Raw genomic sequence first — 16,034 nt, forward strand, 5'->3', positions numbered from 1 at the left:
CATAATACTAAATTGCAGCATTCTGTTGCACTGCGGAGATTTGATTTTGCCAGTTGGGCCGCAAACATGTAGTGACAATAAAGGAGAAAACGAGAGAGAATATTAACCGACGTTGCGTGTAGACGGCAAAGGAGCAGAACGCAAATTCACTTTTATTCAGCTCTAACTTCTTTTTTCCGTCGCCCGCATTGGCCAAAATTCTGCGTGCATTTCGTGTTTACTTTATCCAACCTATATGGCCAGCCGTCACAGCACATATTTCGCTGTGCAGAGCACACTGCGCGGCACTTGTATAAATCACAAATCTCCTGATTATGCAGTGTCTTTAAATTGCTCGCCTTCATCGTCTTTAGTGCAGATATTCGTACTTCCCCTCGGGGAGTAAGGGACTGCGTGTCAGAACCCCACAGAGTAGCTAAGGAAGCTGCTTTGAAGGCAGAACTCATACGGCGTATCCATCCCAAGGTTTGTTCTGATTGCTCATTATTCTGTTGCCAGGTAACATTTGTAAACATTTTCGACGGATTTATTGTCACATTCCATTAGTAATGTGTCCGGCATGTATAGGGGCGTTATGGTGTTCACGTCATCCTTCTGGTGCTGCTAAGTACGCTGTCTTGAGCGTCTCTGGTGACGTCATACCGCGAGGACGCAACCCTAGGGAGAAGAACGCCTATGGAGCTCGTGTGGGTGTTTGTTTATAGGTTACAGAATTTAATTCCAGCCTTCCCGAAATCTGCGGCATACAGAATTTATATAAGTAAATACAGTAAACCCTCGCTAATCCGGAGTAACCGTGGGAAGTCATCCGGATAAGTGAAGCAAAGGGTAGCCCTCAAAGACACAAGTAACTTAGAACACAGATAAATGGAAAACTTAATGATATAAGTAGTGCTGATGAAAACCAATACAAATATCGCTGTAAAGCCTTTATTTAAAAACTATAAAAAGGTAAAACATTTATATTATACTTGTCTTTGAACGTAATAATGCAGGTTTGAAGAAACCCAAGTTTTTTGTCTGAACAGAGAAGAGACTCATCTGCTTTCCTAAATGTCATGTCTTTAAAGTATGCCCTCAGCTGTGAACAGTTTTTTTTCGATCCGGATTAACTGTAACTGGATTAGCGAGGGTCTACTGTAATGTTGATGTTGCTGCTAATGATGCTGATGTACTCTCAAGTGACGTTTTAAAGGGAGCATGACTTGCAGCAAATGACGTCGACCAGTAAGCAAATGGCTGCTGGTCTGTGACAGACGCTATGTACAATGCGTTAGCAACGAAAACTGGGGCAATGTGCCTGTGAGCACGTTAACAACTTGAGAGCCACCGAAATAGGTTATCTACAAGTTCTGCTGAGGCTCCCCGCACGTTCCAGTTTCGATCAAAGAAGAACGGACACTTTACATTAAGGCCTGTATGCGGTTCTGTCCATAACTGGGCTAAATATTTTGAGGAGCTGTAAATGTTCGGTAAGAAAATTGCAGAGAAAATGAAACATTTTGTGACCACAACACCACAAGTTTTGTGGTTTAAAGTGAGTGACAGCATCAGAAATGTTACGTTGCGCGTACATTTTCTGATTTGTGCTGTGATTGAGTGTAGAAACTGTGGGCTGTAAAAGTAATTATCTTGTTTTACAGTCCAGTTTTGAGGCCATTTTACATACAGTATGTAATGAATTCTAAACTTCTCTGCGTCTTGCGGCCTTCAGAAGCGGGGAATTACCCAAACAAATTTAGCCGCGTCAGCAAGCTTCTCTGCGCGGTTTGTTTTCCTTGCTAAACGTCAAACACGTTGAATTCCTCGTCCCAAACGTCACATTCTGCACGACGCCTGGCGTACCCTTAAGTTGTATTTCTGTAAATTGTGCGGATGGAAGATGAGGTTGTCACGACTATGACTGTTTTGTGTGTGGGACATTGTGACGGTGCATCTTCATGAGTTAGTGACGTAGTTTGTTACGTCATCATTCGAAGTTAGTGGATTTATTTTCGGCCTAGGATCATGAGCGAAATCACCAAACCCGAGATATTGCTGAACACGGCGGACTTCCCTTTAGTAAGGTTGCTGGCTTGAGCTGGGTTTATGGCGATTTGCCGTCGTCAGGGATGTGATCTCGTGTAGCCTGGTATGCCCTTTCCAAGGTTTCGGAGGAATGTGGAGGCAGCAAGTTCCGCCCAAGTGCTTGTAACGATCTACCAGACTATACGGCATCGCATTCCTGAGAACTGTAATCTTCAAGCTATCGGTGTTGAAAGCAAGTTTCATTCAGAGTACCACAGTGCCCTCAGTATTTTGGACAGATGCCGTTCACTCATACTGTGGAGCTAAACTTGATAAGAGTAGGCTGCTGTCTAGAGGAAATGTTCTGGCAAACTTTTTTTTGGGCTGTATGTCATTTCTATCCTGAAATCATAAACGCTTGTTTACTTTATAAAACTAGGGTACTGCTGGTTAGTGCTTAAATCACCATATTGACTGTAAAGAAACGGAATTCAAATGTGGCTTCTCGATGGTGCCACTAATAGCTGAAAAGATCAAGGATACACTTCATACCTAAGGACATGCAGAAACATAGACGGACTTCATGTCCTCAGAATTATATCAGTATTAGTGTGCGAAGTAATGCAGTTTGTGTTGCAACAGTTTCTGCTTAATAGAAGTAATTTGTTTGTGTTGCAGCTCCTGTCCGATCCCGTGCGTGTTGAGCAAGTATGAATGAGTTGGACAGCCTGCGGCAGGAAGCAGAAACATTAAAAAATGCTATACGAGTGAGTACCTATGTAAAAACGCTTGTAGGTTCATCTCCATGCCCCCAGTACTCCAAGTGCATGAGGCCAAGGCCCAAGGGAAAGTGCAGACTGATGCAGGTGTGCTAGAATGGCATGTACGGAAAGTGTGTGATATTGATTTACTTGTGTTGGGATCTAACAGATAAACTCTTGCAGCTCAGAAGAGGCATAAAGATAAAAATATACAAAACTGTATTTTTTCTCCTGTAGTTTTCTGTTGGTATGAAATTGGTTTCACACATTATTCCAGTGGTTTCCAAAATGGGACATGCCCCCTAGGGGTGCAGGATATATTGGGGATGTTATATAGTAAAACTGAGTTTATTGTAATTCTAAAATTTTTGGACATTGGTGTTTCATTTCATACATTTGTAAAGCTTTGATAAATATTATTGATAAAGGCCTAAAATGCTTTACGCGCTCGCACAAAGTTAAGAAAGGTGGGGGGGGGGTCACAATGAATCTTTAGTAAGCTAAGGGGGTGCATTGTACGAAGTTTGGAAACTACTGTGTTAAGGGAGGGGAAGAACATAGACTGGTAGTATTCAAGAACAGGGTGTTGAGGTGAAAATTTTGGCTTGAGAGAGAGAGAGAGAGAGAGCGAGAAAGTAATTGGTAGATGGAGAAAATTTCACAATGAGGAACTTTTAGTCAGATTTTGTAAGGAGGATGACATGGGCCAGGCATGTAGCAGGCATTGCAGAAAAAAAAAGATTAAATGCATGGCAAAGTTTTGGTTGGAAAATCTGAAGGAAAAAGACAGTTGCAAGACCTAGGCAGATATGGGAGAATGTATTAAAATTTATCATAGAGAAATAGGATGCAAGGGTGTAGACTGGATTTGTGTGACTCAGGATAGGGACCACTCGTGGGCTCAAGTGAGCATGGTAATAAATCTTTGGCTTCCAAAAAATGTTGAGAATTCCCTGAATACCTGAACAGCTGTGGTGTTCTCAAGGACTCTGCTTCATGTAATTAGGTAAGGTTCAGTGTGATTTTTTTGTTGTAATTTTACCCGCAGACTGTGTTGTGAATATCTGTTACATATTTAAGTGTCAGTTATTGTTGATCCATGGTATTTGAAGAAGCCAGTAAAAGCTGAGTAAATCAAAGAATTTTCCACCTTTTGCAGAACCTGAAGGTTTGTTACCATGTTCCTATGAAACCCGAGGCTGTGTGTAATGATTCTTTTTGACGAAATTGGTGCAGCGGTAATGTTGTACAGTTTTATCCAACATGAGCTTGGTTTGAATCTCGGTTGGGATACTGTCTATGCTTGTGGGGTTTCTTGGTTTTTCTCAGTCCCAGCTGCTGGGATAGTATGTCAGGCCATGAATGTTCCCTTCATGGTTCTTTAGAGTTCATCCTGAAGTCTGTCTACTCTGTGAACCAGGTTACCCCATGCTCTGTGCAGACAACCTTCTGGAAGGAAGTTTTTGTATATGTATGTTTGAATTTTGCGTTAACCCTTGAATAATGAAAATGGGAATCTAATGAATTTCTGATGGTGTAATGATATACATTACTGACTCCCCATTTCTACAATAGATGCCATGTCGTACCCGATGCCACTGACACAGTCCTAAAATGAACTGCAACCAAGACCCATAACATGGTGCTATTTTACAATGAAGAGTTGTTAGCTCCCTTCTCACTCTCCAGACTGGAGGACTACCCGTGGCCTCTTACTCAGTATACTCACTGCTGCCCCACACTTCTCCATCCTGATGACATGACATGCCATGCCATGCCATGCTGTGGTTACAGGGAACCCAGTTGGTGTAATGAGGAACACTCCTCCCCCTTCTGGAGATCCCACCTTCAGACCTCAGCTCGGAGGTGACCATTCTGACTTAGGTTTTCATAATCATCATGTGATTGGAGGCTCAGTAATATTTTAAGTTGAAGGAGCATTGTTAAATGAAGAGGTATTCATAATTTCAGTTTGATGTATTTCTAGTTTTGTGGTTTGTTTAGATCCACTTTTATTTAGTGATGGCAGGCATGAACTCCACAGAGAATGCAGTTTACTCCTTTGTAGCCCCAACTTCGTCTAAGTATTTCAGAATTAATTTCTCACCTCAGGGAAAATACCCAGTGTCGTCATAACAAAATCCAGTTGGCTAATGCTGTTTTAAGGAAATAATCACCTTCTGTTTTAAGACTCGTGCAAAATAATAATGCACTGTGTGGGCAAAATGCAGAGTTCTTTTTAACATTAAAGAAGGTGGTATATATAATTACCACTGTACCATGATGTAAAGAATTACAGTATGTGGGAAGTCAGTAGAGATGTTGCACGCAGGCCGCCCAGAGTCGACAGAGCAGGAGCAATGACTGGATGGACAGACACCGACGAATATTGTTAATTTATCCTTCGCATGTTGCAGCACTTGCAGAGGGTGTAGGGGTGGGGGTTGTGTTAATTTGACACACGTGTGGGGAACAGTACAGAAATCAATACGGGCTCCAGCAGCATTGATCTGATGAAACTGGGAGAGCAACAGTGGTCTGAGTTCATCATGGTTTTCCTCAGCTTCTGTCCATGAGCCGATTAAATCAGTACAGGCTCCAGCAGGATTGGTGTGATGGAACTGGGAGCAACAGTGGCCTCAGTTAAACGTGCTTTTTCCTCAGCTGCTGTCCATGAAGCAGTTAAATCAATTCAGAATCGAGCAGCACTGATGTGATGAAACTTGGATCAGTAGTGTTCTGATGTGCCATGGTCTTCCTCAGTTACTGTCTGTGAAGAAGCTGTTTCAGTGTATGCCTTATTAGTGCTGTGATCTTGAGATATTGGCTGTGTATAAATATTTAGTTGATTTGAGTAGAAAACTTTATCTAAAACCTTCTCGTCAAGTTGTCTCTGTCAGTGTTAAGGTAAATCCAGTGTATCGTAGATCTCCATCAGTACGGTCGGCCCTGATGTTGGAGACTGAGGAGATCTCTGAAACATTGGCTTTAACTGTGTAAGATTTGAGGCTTTCACGGCGGTGACTATGAAGAAAGCAGTCTTCTGGGATTTGGCACCGTGTATATGTGGTGTNGGCTTTAACTGATCATTGATTTGGCCCATCTCCGGTTTATTTGCCGTCAGAGCTTCAGCTCATAGGATACAGTCATGTTAGTGGTTGTGTTGGCCCAGTCATTCGCTGAGCTACTTTAATAAAAGGGTCTGACTGATAATAACATATATTTTACTGTCTGTATATAAGTTTTGGGGGTTTTCACTGTGTCTGATGTTCAGATTGTTGTCTTTTGGGTTGCAACGCAGTGTATTGCTGTAGGACCATTCTGCCTTCATCCTCAAGTTTGAAGGGAATGATGTGTATGGGCATGTTGGAAGGTAGATGGCTCCTCGTCAGATTTGGGGGAGGCAGTGGGGAAATGTGGCCTGGTCTGGGCCAGTAAGAATGGATATTCTCTGTCCACAACCCCCCCTCTTGCTGATCTGTGTGACCTTTCCAAGATACCTATACAACCTGACCACATTATCACCCGACCGACATTGATCCTGAAGATGGAAGCGGCATGTTCTCTGAAAGGTTGGTATCCGCCTGCATTGCTACATGGCATTTGCTAGGTACATCCCAGAGAACTCTTGTGTGGGCCTTGTCACATTTAAGTTCCATTGCAGCACTAGTTCCACAGAGTGGCCAATTTGGACCCCAACTAAATGGAAAACTTTGCAGTGCAGGTACCCACGACTTGTGGGCACCGGGTTGCCAAGGCGGTGTTTAGAATTTTTCTTTTGTTTTTTATACTAACGCATTCCATCTTCCTGCTTCTAGACCGTGCTGTTACATGAGGTTACTTTAATACTCAGAGGTAATATTGAAGATCATTTCATATGTTCTGCCCTTACACACTGTCATATTGTAAGTGCATGAGTGTGACTGTAGATGGAATTTGGTTTGGTAATTGGATATATTGAGCTCTTAACAGAACATAACTACAAATGGCTGACAGTCTCGCCGAGTTACACACTGCAGAGATCACTGTAACCACAGCACACATAAGGACTTCTCAGTTTGCTGTTTCTTCACCTGTCATTGCCTGGTGACAGATCCAAACAATGTCCTCTGTTATAAAAGATAAAACAACTCCGTCCAGTGTGACTGTTGAAGTTTTTACCACTTCAATTCTTAACACCTTTGCATGTTTCGGTCCTTATAGACCATCATCAGAGGGACATCAGTATTCTTTGGAAACCACACACTGAATGGAGTTGTTTTATCTTTTATAATATTGTTAGTGTGACGGACCAGCATGAAACAAATCAAATGTCGTCTGCTTTCATGTTCACGTTCTTACAAGCTGGTGACTGTCTCATAACTAACTCATTGCTCCATCTGCCCTGCTTTATCATCTCAGCACAGACCACACGGAAAACATTGTTCTTGTGGTGTTGTATCCAAATTTTGCTGTGGAAACAGTCTTGTTTGTGAAGCCTTTCATTTGCTTATCTTGGCCTTGCCCAGCAATCAGTCTGCATGCCACAATATCTCACTCCCTTGTTTCTCCCTTTCTTTCTCTTCATATTAAATTCTCTGACCCTCCTCTCCATTCTCTTTTGTTTGCCACTATGCGTCTTCCCCAGGCTTCACAGGATCTGGCTACTGTATATGTATAGATGTATCAGTTACCTTTCTGTTAATGAAACTGAGAAAGTTTCTCACGGGAGGTATTTTTTTTTTAATTCTAGCTCCTAGTTCTTGTAGGTGGCTCTTAAATTTATAGGACATTTGAGGCACTATGCTACAAGCCTAAAGGTCATGTGTTTGATTCTCAATGAGTTCATTGGAATTATCAGTTGACCTAATCCTTCCAGCCGCACTATAGCCCTGGGGTCGATTCAGCCTCTAACAGAATTGAGTACCAGGAATGTGGCCAGTGAGTAACCATACCACTATCTGTGAGTGGATTGTCAAGAAAATATAGGAGCCTCAACGTCCCACAACTCTATGGGTCTCCACAGCCTGTTACAGGGATAGCTGTACCTTTGCTTTGCCCTTTTTCCCTTACTTTATTTTTTAGTAGGCAGTCACACAGTTTTGAACCTTGGGATTAATTTCACTGGCACCATCTCCAGAACCTGCCACTGTCCTAGTTAATCCACCCAGATTTCTAGTACAAGCTTTAGTTGAGGATTGGGTTGTGTGCGTTCTATGAAGGAGACAAGAAATATACATATAGATGGTTGTCAGTAAATGTGTGAAGGAAGATGTTCCTTCTTACATCATTTTTTTTCTCTCGGTTGTATGTCAGCGAGTGCATATCACAGGCAGTCTACACAGTGCAGTTGTTATTATATGTACCACCTGATTTAATATTGTGAAGTATAGACCTGTTGCTGAGCAGTGACTCTGTAAACAACAGCTGTTGCTGTGCAGTAAGCGAATAAATAAAACCTGTTTCAGTGGTTGAGGTATTGTTGGACTATAACAATGGAAACAGTGTACTGAAACACAGGATAATTCGAGTTCTAGAGTAGTTCAGTTCAGTTGAGTGAAGTGAAGTGAAGTAGCTGGTTGTTCAGTTGTCAGTTGGAAGTCAGCCTGTGGATAGAAGGCCAGGAGGTTTGTGTGAAATGCCCACCAGCCTGGCACACAGTTATTTGAGCTGTCAGTTGACAGAGTTTGCACAGGAGGCTGTGACAAGAGGACCCGAGTGCGGGAAGCTGACGCATCTCTGTCAGTGTAGGCCATTGCCAAGAAATGGCTAGTAGAGACTGCAGTAGACAGAGGACACTTAGTCTGTGTGTGTCAGTGATTTATCTGTAAAGTGTAGTTCCGAGTTGTGTGTACAAGTGGTCAGTAAATCTGTTCACCAATGCAAACCCCATCTGTAGTCACACACCTCTAAATACATGACAGTATAGAGACACTCTGAATTGTTACCACAGAATGATAACAACAGCTGTATCCCTAACATCATAAGTGGTTGTTAAGTTTATTAATGGAGACATGACGTATTTCCCATGAGGTAGCTAATGAGTATACAAATATAATTTAGATCAGCAACTGGCAGCCTTTTACGTCCTGCTTGCCGCACATCATTTTGTCAAGACGAAAGTATTGTACTCCCATCATAGTAAAAACTCTGCTGCTCTTTCAAGAAATGTGTTTTCTCAGTTATGTACATATCAGTGTTACATTCTCAGAGCGAGGTCCCCGGGAACTTCACGTGAGATTTGTGTCACTGTACACATCTGTTACCAGCCTCTGAGGTGTGTCATAGCCTTGACCTGGCACCACATTATCACATCCTTGGCTAGTTAAGTTAGTTTACTGATCATGTCCCAGTGAGCCAGACTGCAGGTCCTACCACTGAGAAGAGCAGCTTTAGATGAATGTCAGGCTTCAGGCATTAATTGAGTGCATCTCATGTTTCAGGATGCAAGGAAAGCGGCATGTGACACGAGCCTGGTGCAGGCGACCAGCAACATGGAACCCATTGGTCGGATACAGATGCGCACGCGGCGGACACTCAGGGGCCACCTTGCCAAGATCTACGCCATGCACTGGGGTTCAGATTCAAGGTAAAGAGGAGGTGGATTGTGAACTTGGTTGACTTCCTGTTTGTGCATGGCCAATCATTACTTCCTTGCCTGTGCAGCCAGTAGTTTGATTTATTCGACTTGCTGCATGCTTGCCCCGTGTTCACTGAACAACACTGTTGTTTGATATCACAGTGAAATGTATTCACAGTGTTCCCTAAAGTTGTTGGTGTCTCCTTTACTTGTGCTTGAAACATTGCTGTAATATGTTTGTACAGTGGGGCTGCTCTGACTGCAGACTGCAAGGCCTGTATATATCTCTCACTGTGGGAACTAGCATACTTCAGTCAGTATTGTGACTTGGCTGCAGCCTGGATGACCTAAGTTCAGGGTTCGATTCTTGGCAGAGTGAAAGAGATTTTTCTCTTCCGTACAGCATCCAGACTGACTGTGGGGCCCATCCAGTCCTCTGCCCAGGGGATACCAGAGGCTCCTTGTGCAAGGGTGAGGCAGTTAGACTGTGAACCTAAGCACTCACCTCCACTGTCCCATATATTTTTGTGGTGTGGTGCTTGATTAATCCGGCACAGGGTTACGTTTACTCCCCCCCCATACCTGTATTAATTTGCCATACATTATAACAGCAGTCTGTGCAGTTGGACGTGGTGTCTCCTGGGTATGTAAAATAGACTTCGTGTTCTGCTCGGACACAAAGTTAGATGTCATTTTGAAGTAAACAGTCATCTGTCCTCTCTTGTCTGTGCAACTTAGCACAGTAGGGCTCCACAATTGTATGGTTGGAAATGAAGTGATTTACACTTTGAATTCTGGGATAGGCCGTGACCACTTTTTGCCACATCCTTCTCCCTATATTGTTGTCATACAGTTTCTTATTTGACAGTTTGAGTAGTTCTACTAGCCCTTTGAAGCACAAAGTTCATCTGAATATTATAAAAATTCTTCCCCTACTTAAACGAACACATGCTGCCTGCCCATTACAAACACTACTCAGTTGATGTTGTATAGGGAGACCTTTGCTGTTTGCTGTGAGAATCATATGAAAGTCTGGGCAGAATGCTCTACCAGATGAACCTGCTTGATATTATGACAGCAAGGTATTTCTTGGTAAAGTGAGCATCATGTGGTTAGGAAGAGTTTCAGCTTCTGCTGGCTGATCATTGATTTCTTTCAATACTAATGCCATTACTTTGTGAGGTTAAAATTTGGCTAACAACCGTGTAGTGCCAGAAGATTTAAAATTTCCTGTTCCCAAATGGTGAACAGTTACCCCTGAGTTGAAATTTGACTGTACAAGTGTGAGATTTAAATTATCGTTTTCTTGGATGATAAATAATCATTCCGAATTTAAAATTTGGGCACCTGGCCTTTACTGCTAAGGTAGTTTGGAATTCCCTGCTCGTGGACAATGAAGTGTTGAAATCTAGCCGATTCCCAGGCGATAAGCTGTTGCATCCACCTGGCCTGTACTGCCAAGAGATGTGAGGTTCCTGGATGCTGAAGGTTGATGTCTCTGTAATGAATGTTACATATTATTTTGGCTGGTTTTGAGGATACGTTACAAAATGCTGTCCCTGTCCTTGTTTTCACTGCTGTTCTTGTTTATATTCCTTTTAACAGATATGGATTAAGGTAGATGTTAACGACCAGTATGCAGTGTGTACCATTTAAAGTGCATCTCTAAATCATGTACTGTGATACAGAAATGAAGTCAGAAACTGTTTCCCCTGCCCATGTAATGAGCTTGCCTAAATGTCCCCCTTAATGCTGTGAGTGTCAGCCTAGTTGCAAGGCTGCTCTCAGACGCTCTGCAGATGTGAGTATGGTGTTCTTAGCTCTCGCAGGGGGTTTGTGCCGAGCTTGGTTTGTATACCATGTCTTGGGTTGGTGAAGGTGCCCAGGGATGGAGACTAGTTCTGTCGATTGGGCCCACCCAGGCAGGTTTTAGTTGAAGATGTAAACAGGATCCAGGCTCCAGAACATTGTGTTTCAAATACAAACAGGGAGATGAATAAAGTCCAGAAACACAATATTCATGAGCATGCTGCATGCACAAGCAGAGTGTGTGTTCTTTCTTGAACAGTACTTCACATTGAAGGGGTTTGGTGCTGTTCATGAAGCATTTATCACTGTGTACCCTGAACAGGATATACAGAATAGGAGAGAAAACTGACTGGTAACATACATAGGAAGTGCATATGACAAGTAACATGTCCACTGTCAAGTAGTTTTGGCGTGGTACACTCCACAGTGTTGAAGGGACACTAGCCTGATGGTCATAGGAATCTTTAGAAGCTTGTATATACTGTTGTAATTTGTGTTGCAATTTAAATAGTACACCTGTATTAATTAATATAAATACAAGAGAAATTGCATAGCCAGTGTTGCATGATTATCGACAACTGAAATTGAGACTTATTCTGATTTTCTGTTGTGTCACATGCATGGACAGACTTGAATGTTTATTCACAGTGCACAGAAAACAGAACATCCAATGCCCACATAACATATGTTGTTAATAGGTAAAACTGTCACTTGAGCACCTTTGCAGTTGGCTTACCTCCCAGCCTACCATTTGTAGCCATTCATTCACAGTTGAGTGTATAGCATACAGTCCGCACATGTCAGGGTATCGCAAAAGATAACTGTGTGCATCATCTGGTGACAGAGACTTTCAGAAAGACATTTTGGATCTCATCAGAGCAGTCTTACATGACCAGACTCCTCTGTCATAGTTTGGTCAAAGCACCTGTAAGGGATGAAGACTTTGCAGGAGCGAAGGTTTTGAAGTAGAAGTCTTCTGGGATGTTACACCATGTGTTTGATGGTTAGGGAGCAGCATTTTAGAGGAAAGTGCTGGTACCTACCTACCTGAGTATCCATGCATATACTGTATTTAGTATCCTTGTTTTAGAAGAATTTGTGAATAAGATCACAGGAGATCCTTAATGAGCAAGGAATGCATTGAAGATCTGTGTGGTTGGATGGGAAGACCAGATTCTGTTGTGTGTGATAATCACAGGGGACAAGGTGTTATTCTTTTGTGTAACAGTAGACAGATAAGTTTATCCCTGTAACAGACTGTGGGGGTTCATGGGGTAGTGAAACATCGAGGCTCCCACTTATTTTAGACAATCGGCTCACAGATGGTAGTGAGATTGTCAGCCTTACATTGACCCTAGGGCCATAGTGTTGCTGGAAGGATTAGGTAAATTGAAAAATCCAGTGACCTTGCCTGGAATCGAACCCATGACCTTCTGGCTTGTAGTATAGAGCCTCAACCAATTACACTACTGTGTGCCCCTCTTGTGTGTCAGTATGTTTGTCATACCTGTAGCGTTTCCACTCATTTTAGTATAAAATAGTTGAGTGCACTGTAGTTATTGACGCACGGCTGACGGGCAGGCAGGGGCCGCCGGGCCGGAGTCTCCCTCAAGTAATGGGCAGTTTGATGCAATGCTTTAGTGTTTGCAGGAACTTAGTGTCTGCCTCACAAGATGGGAAGCTGATCGTGTGGGACAGTTACACCACCAACAAAGTGCACGCCATTCCCTTGAGATCAAGCTGGGTCATGACCTGTGCCTATGCCCCCTCTGGCAGTTACGTTGCTTGTGGGGGGCTCGACAACATCTGTTCGATATACAGGTATGTAGAACTGTACTGATGCAGATTCTCATGTGTTCATGAGGGACATGTCACAATAAGTTAAATGTAAAATAAAATACATTTTATCCCATAATGAAGTATGTTAAACAAAAACTGTTGATTCTGAAATTAGTGACGAACATGTGCGGTATGTTGGTAGCTTGAAGACGAGAGAAGGCAACGTGCGTGTGAGCCGAGAGTTGCCGGGCCACACGGGCTACTTGTCCTGCTGCCGCTTCCTGGATGATAATCAGATAGTGACCAGTTCAGGAGACATGTCATGGTGAGATGCAGATCCCCCAGCTGTGTCAGTCTCTCCTCCCCTGCCCCACTTACCACTATATTTTATCCGGCTCTTGGATGTGGGCAGTGTTCCTTGGCCCTGAGGATGGAGGCAGTGCAGCACTGCCCACATCTACATAAAACCAAAAGAGCTGAAGCAGTATCAACAGTGAACCTCTGCAGAAACCTCAAACCAGTTGCTAATTGCTTCTCTATTTCTTTCTTCTCCTTCTGCCCATTTTCATTCATCTCATTCTCAATTAATTTATTTTCTGTTTCCTTCACAATTATGTAAGCAACATGACTGTGATATACTTGAAGTCTGCAAGAATGCATCTTTTAGCCTCATCATGCCTTTCTGCCCACGTGTAACAACTTGGAATCCACTTAGTGGATATTAATTATATTTAATATTGTTGGGCTTTACTAATATGTAGACACATTCAAGTTTTTGGTAGAGTTGGATGGCAGTATGGAGATGTACTCTAATCTTGGGCACAACTTGCCAAATACCTATTATTGCAATGAATTTATGAACAGAAGTTGCAGATAATAATGAAACAAATATTTTATGCCCAACATACTTCTGAGATAATAAAACAGATGAGTTGACTGTACAAACAAATTTTGTTTGCAGCGCATTGTGGGATATTGAGACTGGTCAGCAGTGCACCTCGTTTATGGGGCACACGGGTGATGTGATGTCCCTCTCTCTGTCGCCTGACATGCGCACTTTTGTGTCAGGGGCATGTGATGCCTCTGCAAAGGTGAGATGGTTGTGTGCGCGCACTTGGTACGTATGTATCCATAGGGAACATAAGAACAGACTATAATGCTTATTGTCTTTCTGTTGCAGCTGTGGGATATCAGGGAAGGTTCATGCAAACAGACATTCCCGGGTCATGAGTCGGATATTAACGCCGTTACTGTAAGTTTAGCATGCATGCTTCCATGGGAGTATATTATTAAAAATGACCTCAGAGAAGTTTGTTGTGAAATATGTATGGCATTGAGCTGGCTCATGTTATTTTCGTGTGGTCTTTTGTGAACATGATGAGTCCATGGGTCCCTAAAGAACAGGGAATTTTTTAACCCATTTCATAAGTACCTGCTGTCTGAGTGGATTAACTGAAATTAGGCGAGCATCTGATGAACCGCGCTGAGTCAGAAATCTCCTAGTAACACCTGAACACAGTGAATAAGTGACCCAGTTCTTGGCTGTACTGGCTGCCCTGGTATGGCCATCATCCAAACACTATATATCAGAACAGTAAGAAACAGGTGTTTATACCTGAACAAGGCAATCCCATGGGTCACCTGGTTTGTTTCTGGTTTTGTACTGGGTTCAGCCCCAGGGTAGCACATGCAGAATTTGTGGTGGACAGGGTGGCATTTGGACAAGTTTTTCTGCATCTTTTTTTTATGTTTCCCATATCAATTATCATTCTGCCACCGCTCCTCCACACTCGCTTGTCATCATGGATGGGTACAGTAGGTATGTATGGGGTCCAGACTCACATCATATGGATTTTTTGTTACCAGTTCTTCCCAAATGGATATGCATTTGCGACGGGGAGCGATGATGCTACATGCCGCCTGTTTGACATCCGTGCAGACCAAGAACTAGCCATGTATTCACATGACAACATTATCTGTGGCATAACATCTGTAGCATTCTCCAAGTCAGGTCGGCTCCTGCTCGCCGGCTATGATGATTTCAACTGCAACGTGTGGGACTCCATGAAAACAGAGCGTGCAGGTATTGTCACACTTTTGTTTATTTAAGAATGACTATTAGGTTTCCTGACTTCTCAGCACATCTGCTGATTTCACCCTCTCAGAAACCCAAAAGACAGAAAAGGGGATTAAGGTTTAATGTTCTTTGTAAAATTTTAGAATGAGCATTGAGATGATGAAGGTCGGCATCTGACAGGGCCATAGCTGCCTCCTTTATAGGCAAGAATGCCAGTGGTTTTTATGCAGAAGTCAAAGCAGAAGTTAGCTCAGTTCTCCAATAATAACAAAAATTCTGTCATCACACCTTTGTTCACAAAGAAACTGCACCTGCTTAACCCTTTCGCGCGGTCATTTAAATTCCGCGGCCGTCTCTCCGGCGGTAATATATTCAGCCGTCCATTTAAATTTTGCTCGAAAATGATTTATTCATCATTGTTCTTAAATTATATGAGATAGGAACATGAAACTTTCACTAAAATGATCTTAAAAGTTGGTTTTATAACCTTACCTTATAATATGAGCGCCCTGTGTCTCGGCAATGGAAGCAGGTTGTTTAGTATTTGAGCAGTGAATGGTACGCCTTGAAGGATGAAACTTTCACTAAAATGATCTTAAAAGATGGTTTTTATAACCTTACCTTATAATATGAGCGCCCTGTATCTCGGCAATGGAAGCAGGTTGTTTAGAATTTGAGCAGTGTAAGGAAGGCCTTGAAGCATTCGTCTAACCCAACGGTGCCCCACATTCACCGCTCCAATATTGTGTATCTTTTCTTTGGCCCTTTTTTTTAACCACACATCTGTGCGGCCTTGCCTTCTTCCCCGTGAGGGGTATAGTGCAAGGAAATGTCTTGAAATGTCTTTCCGTGACCCGTTTAGTTGCCAGGTCAGCTGTAGTAAATTCAACGTTACGAGTTATCATAACAAGGGGTTGTTGCTATGCCTTTGATATTCCATCCATTTTGGTGGCAGTAGATGTCGTAGGGGTGACCACAGAATTCATGAAGTTATTCTAAGAACTGGCTGGTATGTAGTGCACGAAAGCAGAGCTTAGCTGGC

The 16,034-nt window shown here is 42.7% G+C and overlaps 1 protein-coding gene across 6 annotated transcripts in view; it reads left to right on the forward strand.

Annotated features, from left to right (window-relative positions):
• Nucleotides 1-16,034, forward strand: part of LOC111861445 (guanine nucleotide-binding protein G(I)/G(S)/G(T) subunit beta-1) — a 42,228-nt gene that overhangs the window by 21,142 nt on the left and 5,052 nt on the right. For 4 of the 6 annotated variants that reach the window (XM_023846018.2, XM_023846023.2, XM_023846019.2 and 1 more), the window contains exons 2-8: nt 2,686-2,774; nt 9,191-9,336; nt 12,778-12,957; nt 13,118-13,240; nt 13,877-14,006; nt 14,096-14,167; nt 14,782-14,998. In XM_023846018.2, coding sequence (XP_023701786.1) covers nt 2,718-2,774; nt 9,191-9,336; nt 12,778-12,957; nt 13,118-13,240; nt 13,877-14,006; nt 14,096-14,167; nt 14,782-14,998 — 925 coding nt within the window. In that variant the 5' untranslated portion in view covers nt 2,686-2,717. Of the gene's footprint in view, nt 1-1,258; nt 1,473-2,685; nt 2,775-9,190; nt 9,337-12,777; nt 12,958-13,117; nt 13,241-13,876; nt 14,007-14,095; nt 14,168-14,781; nt 14,999-16,034 lie in introns of those variants that run through there. The other 2 variants (XM_023846020.2, XM_023846024.2) reach the window with 2 other exon arrangements.

The sequence above is a fragment of the Cryptotermes secundus genome, unplaced genomic scaffold (assembly GCF_002891405.2).
Source record: "Cryptotermes secundus unplaced genomic scaffold, Csec_1.0 scaffold693, whole genome shotgun sequence".
NCBI classification, from domain to species: domain Eukaryota; kingdom Metazoa; phylum Arthropoda; class Insecta; order Blattodea; family Kalotermitidae; genus Cryptotermes; species Cryptotermes secundus.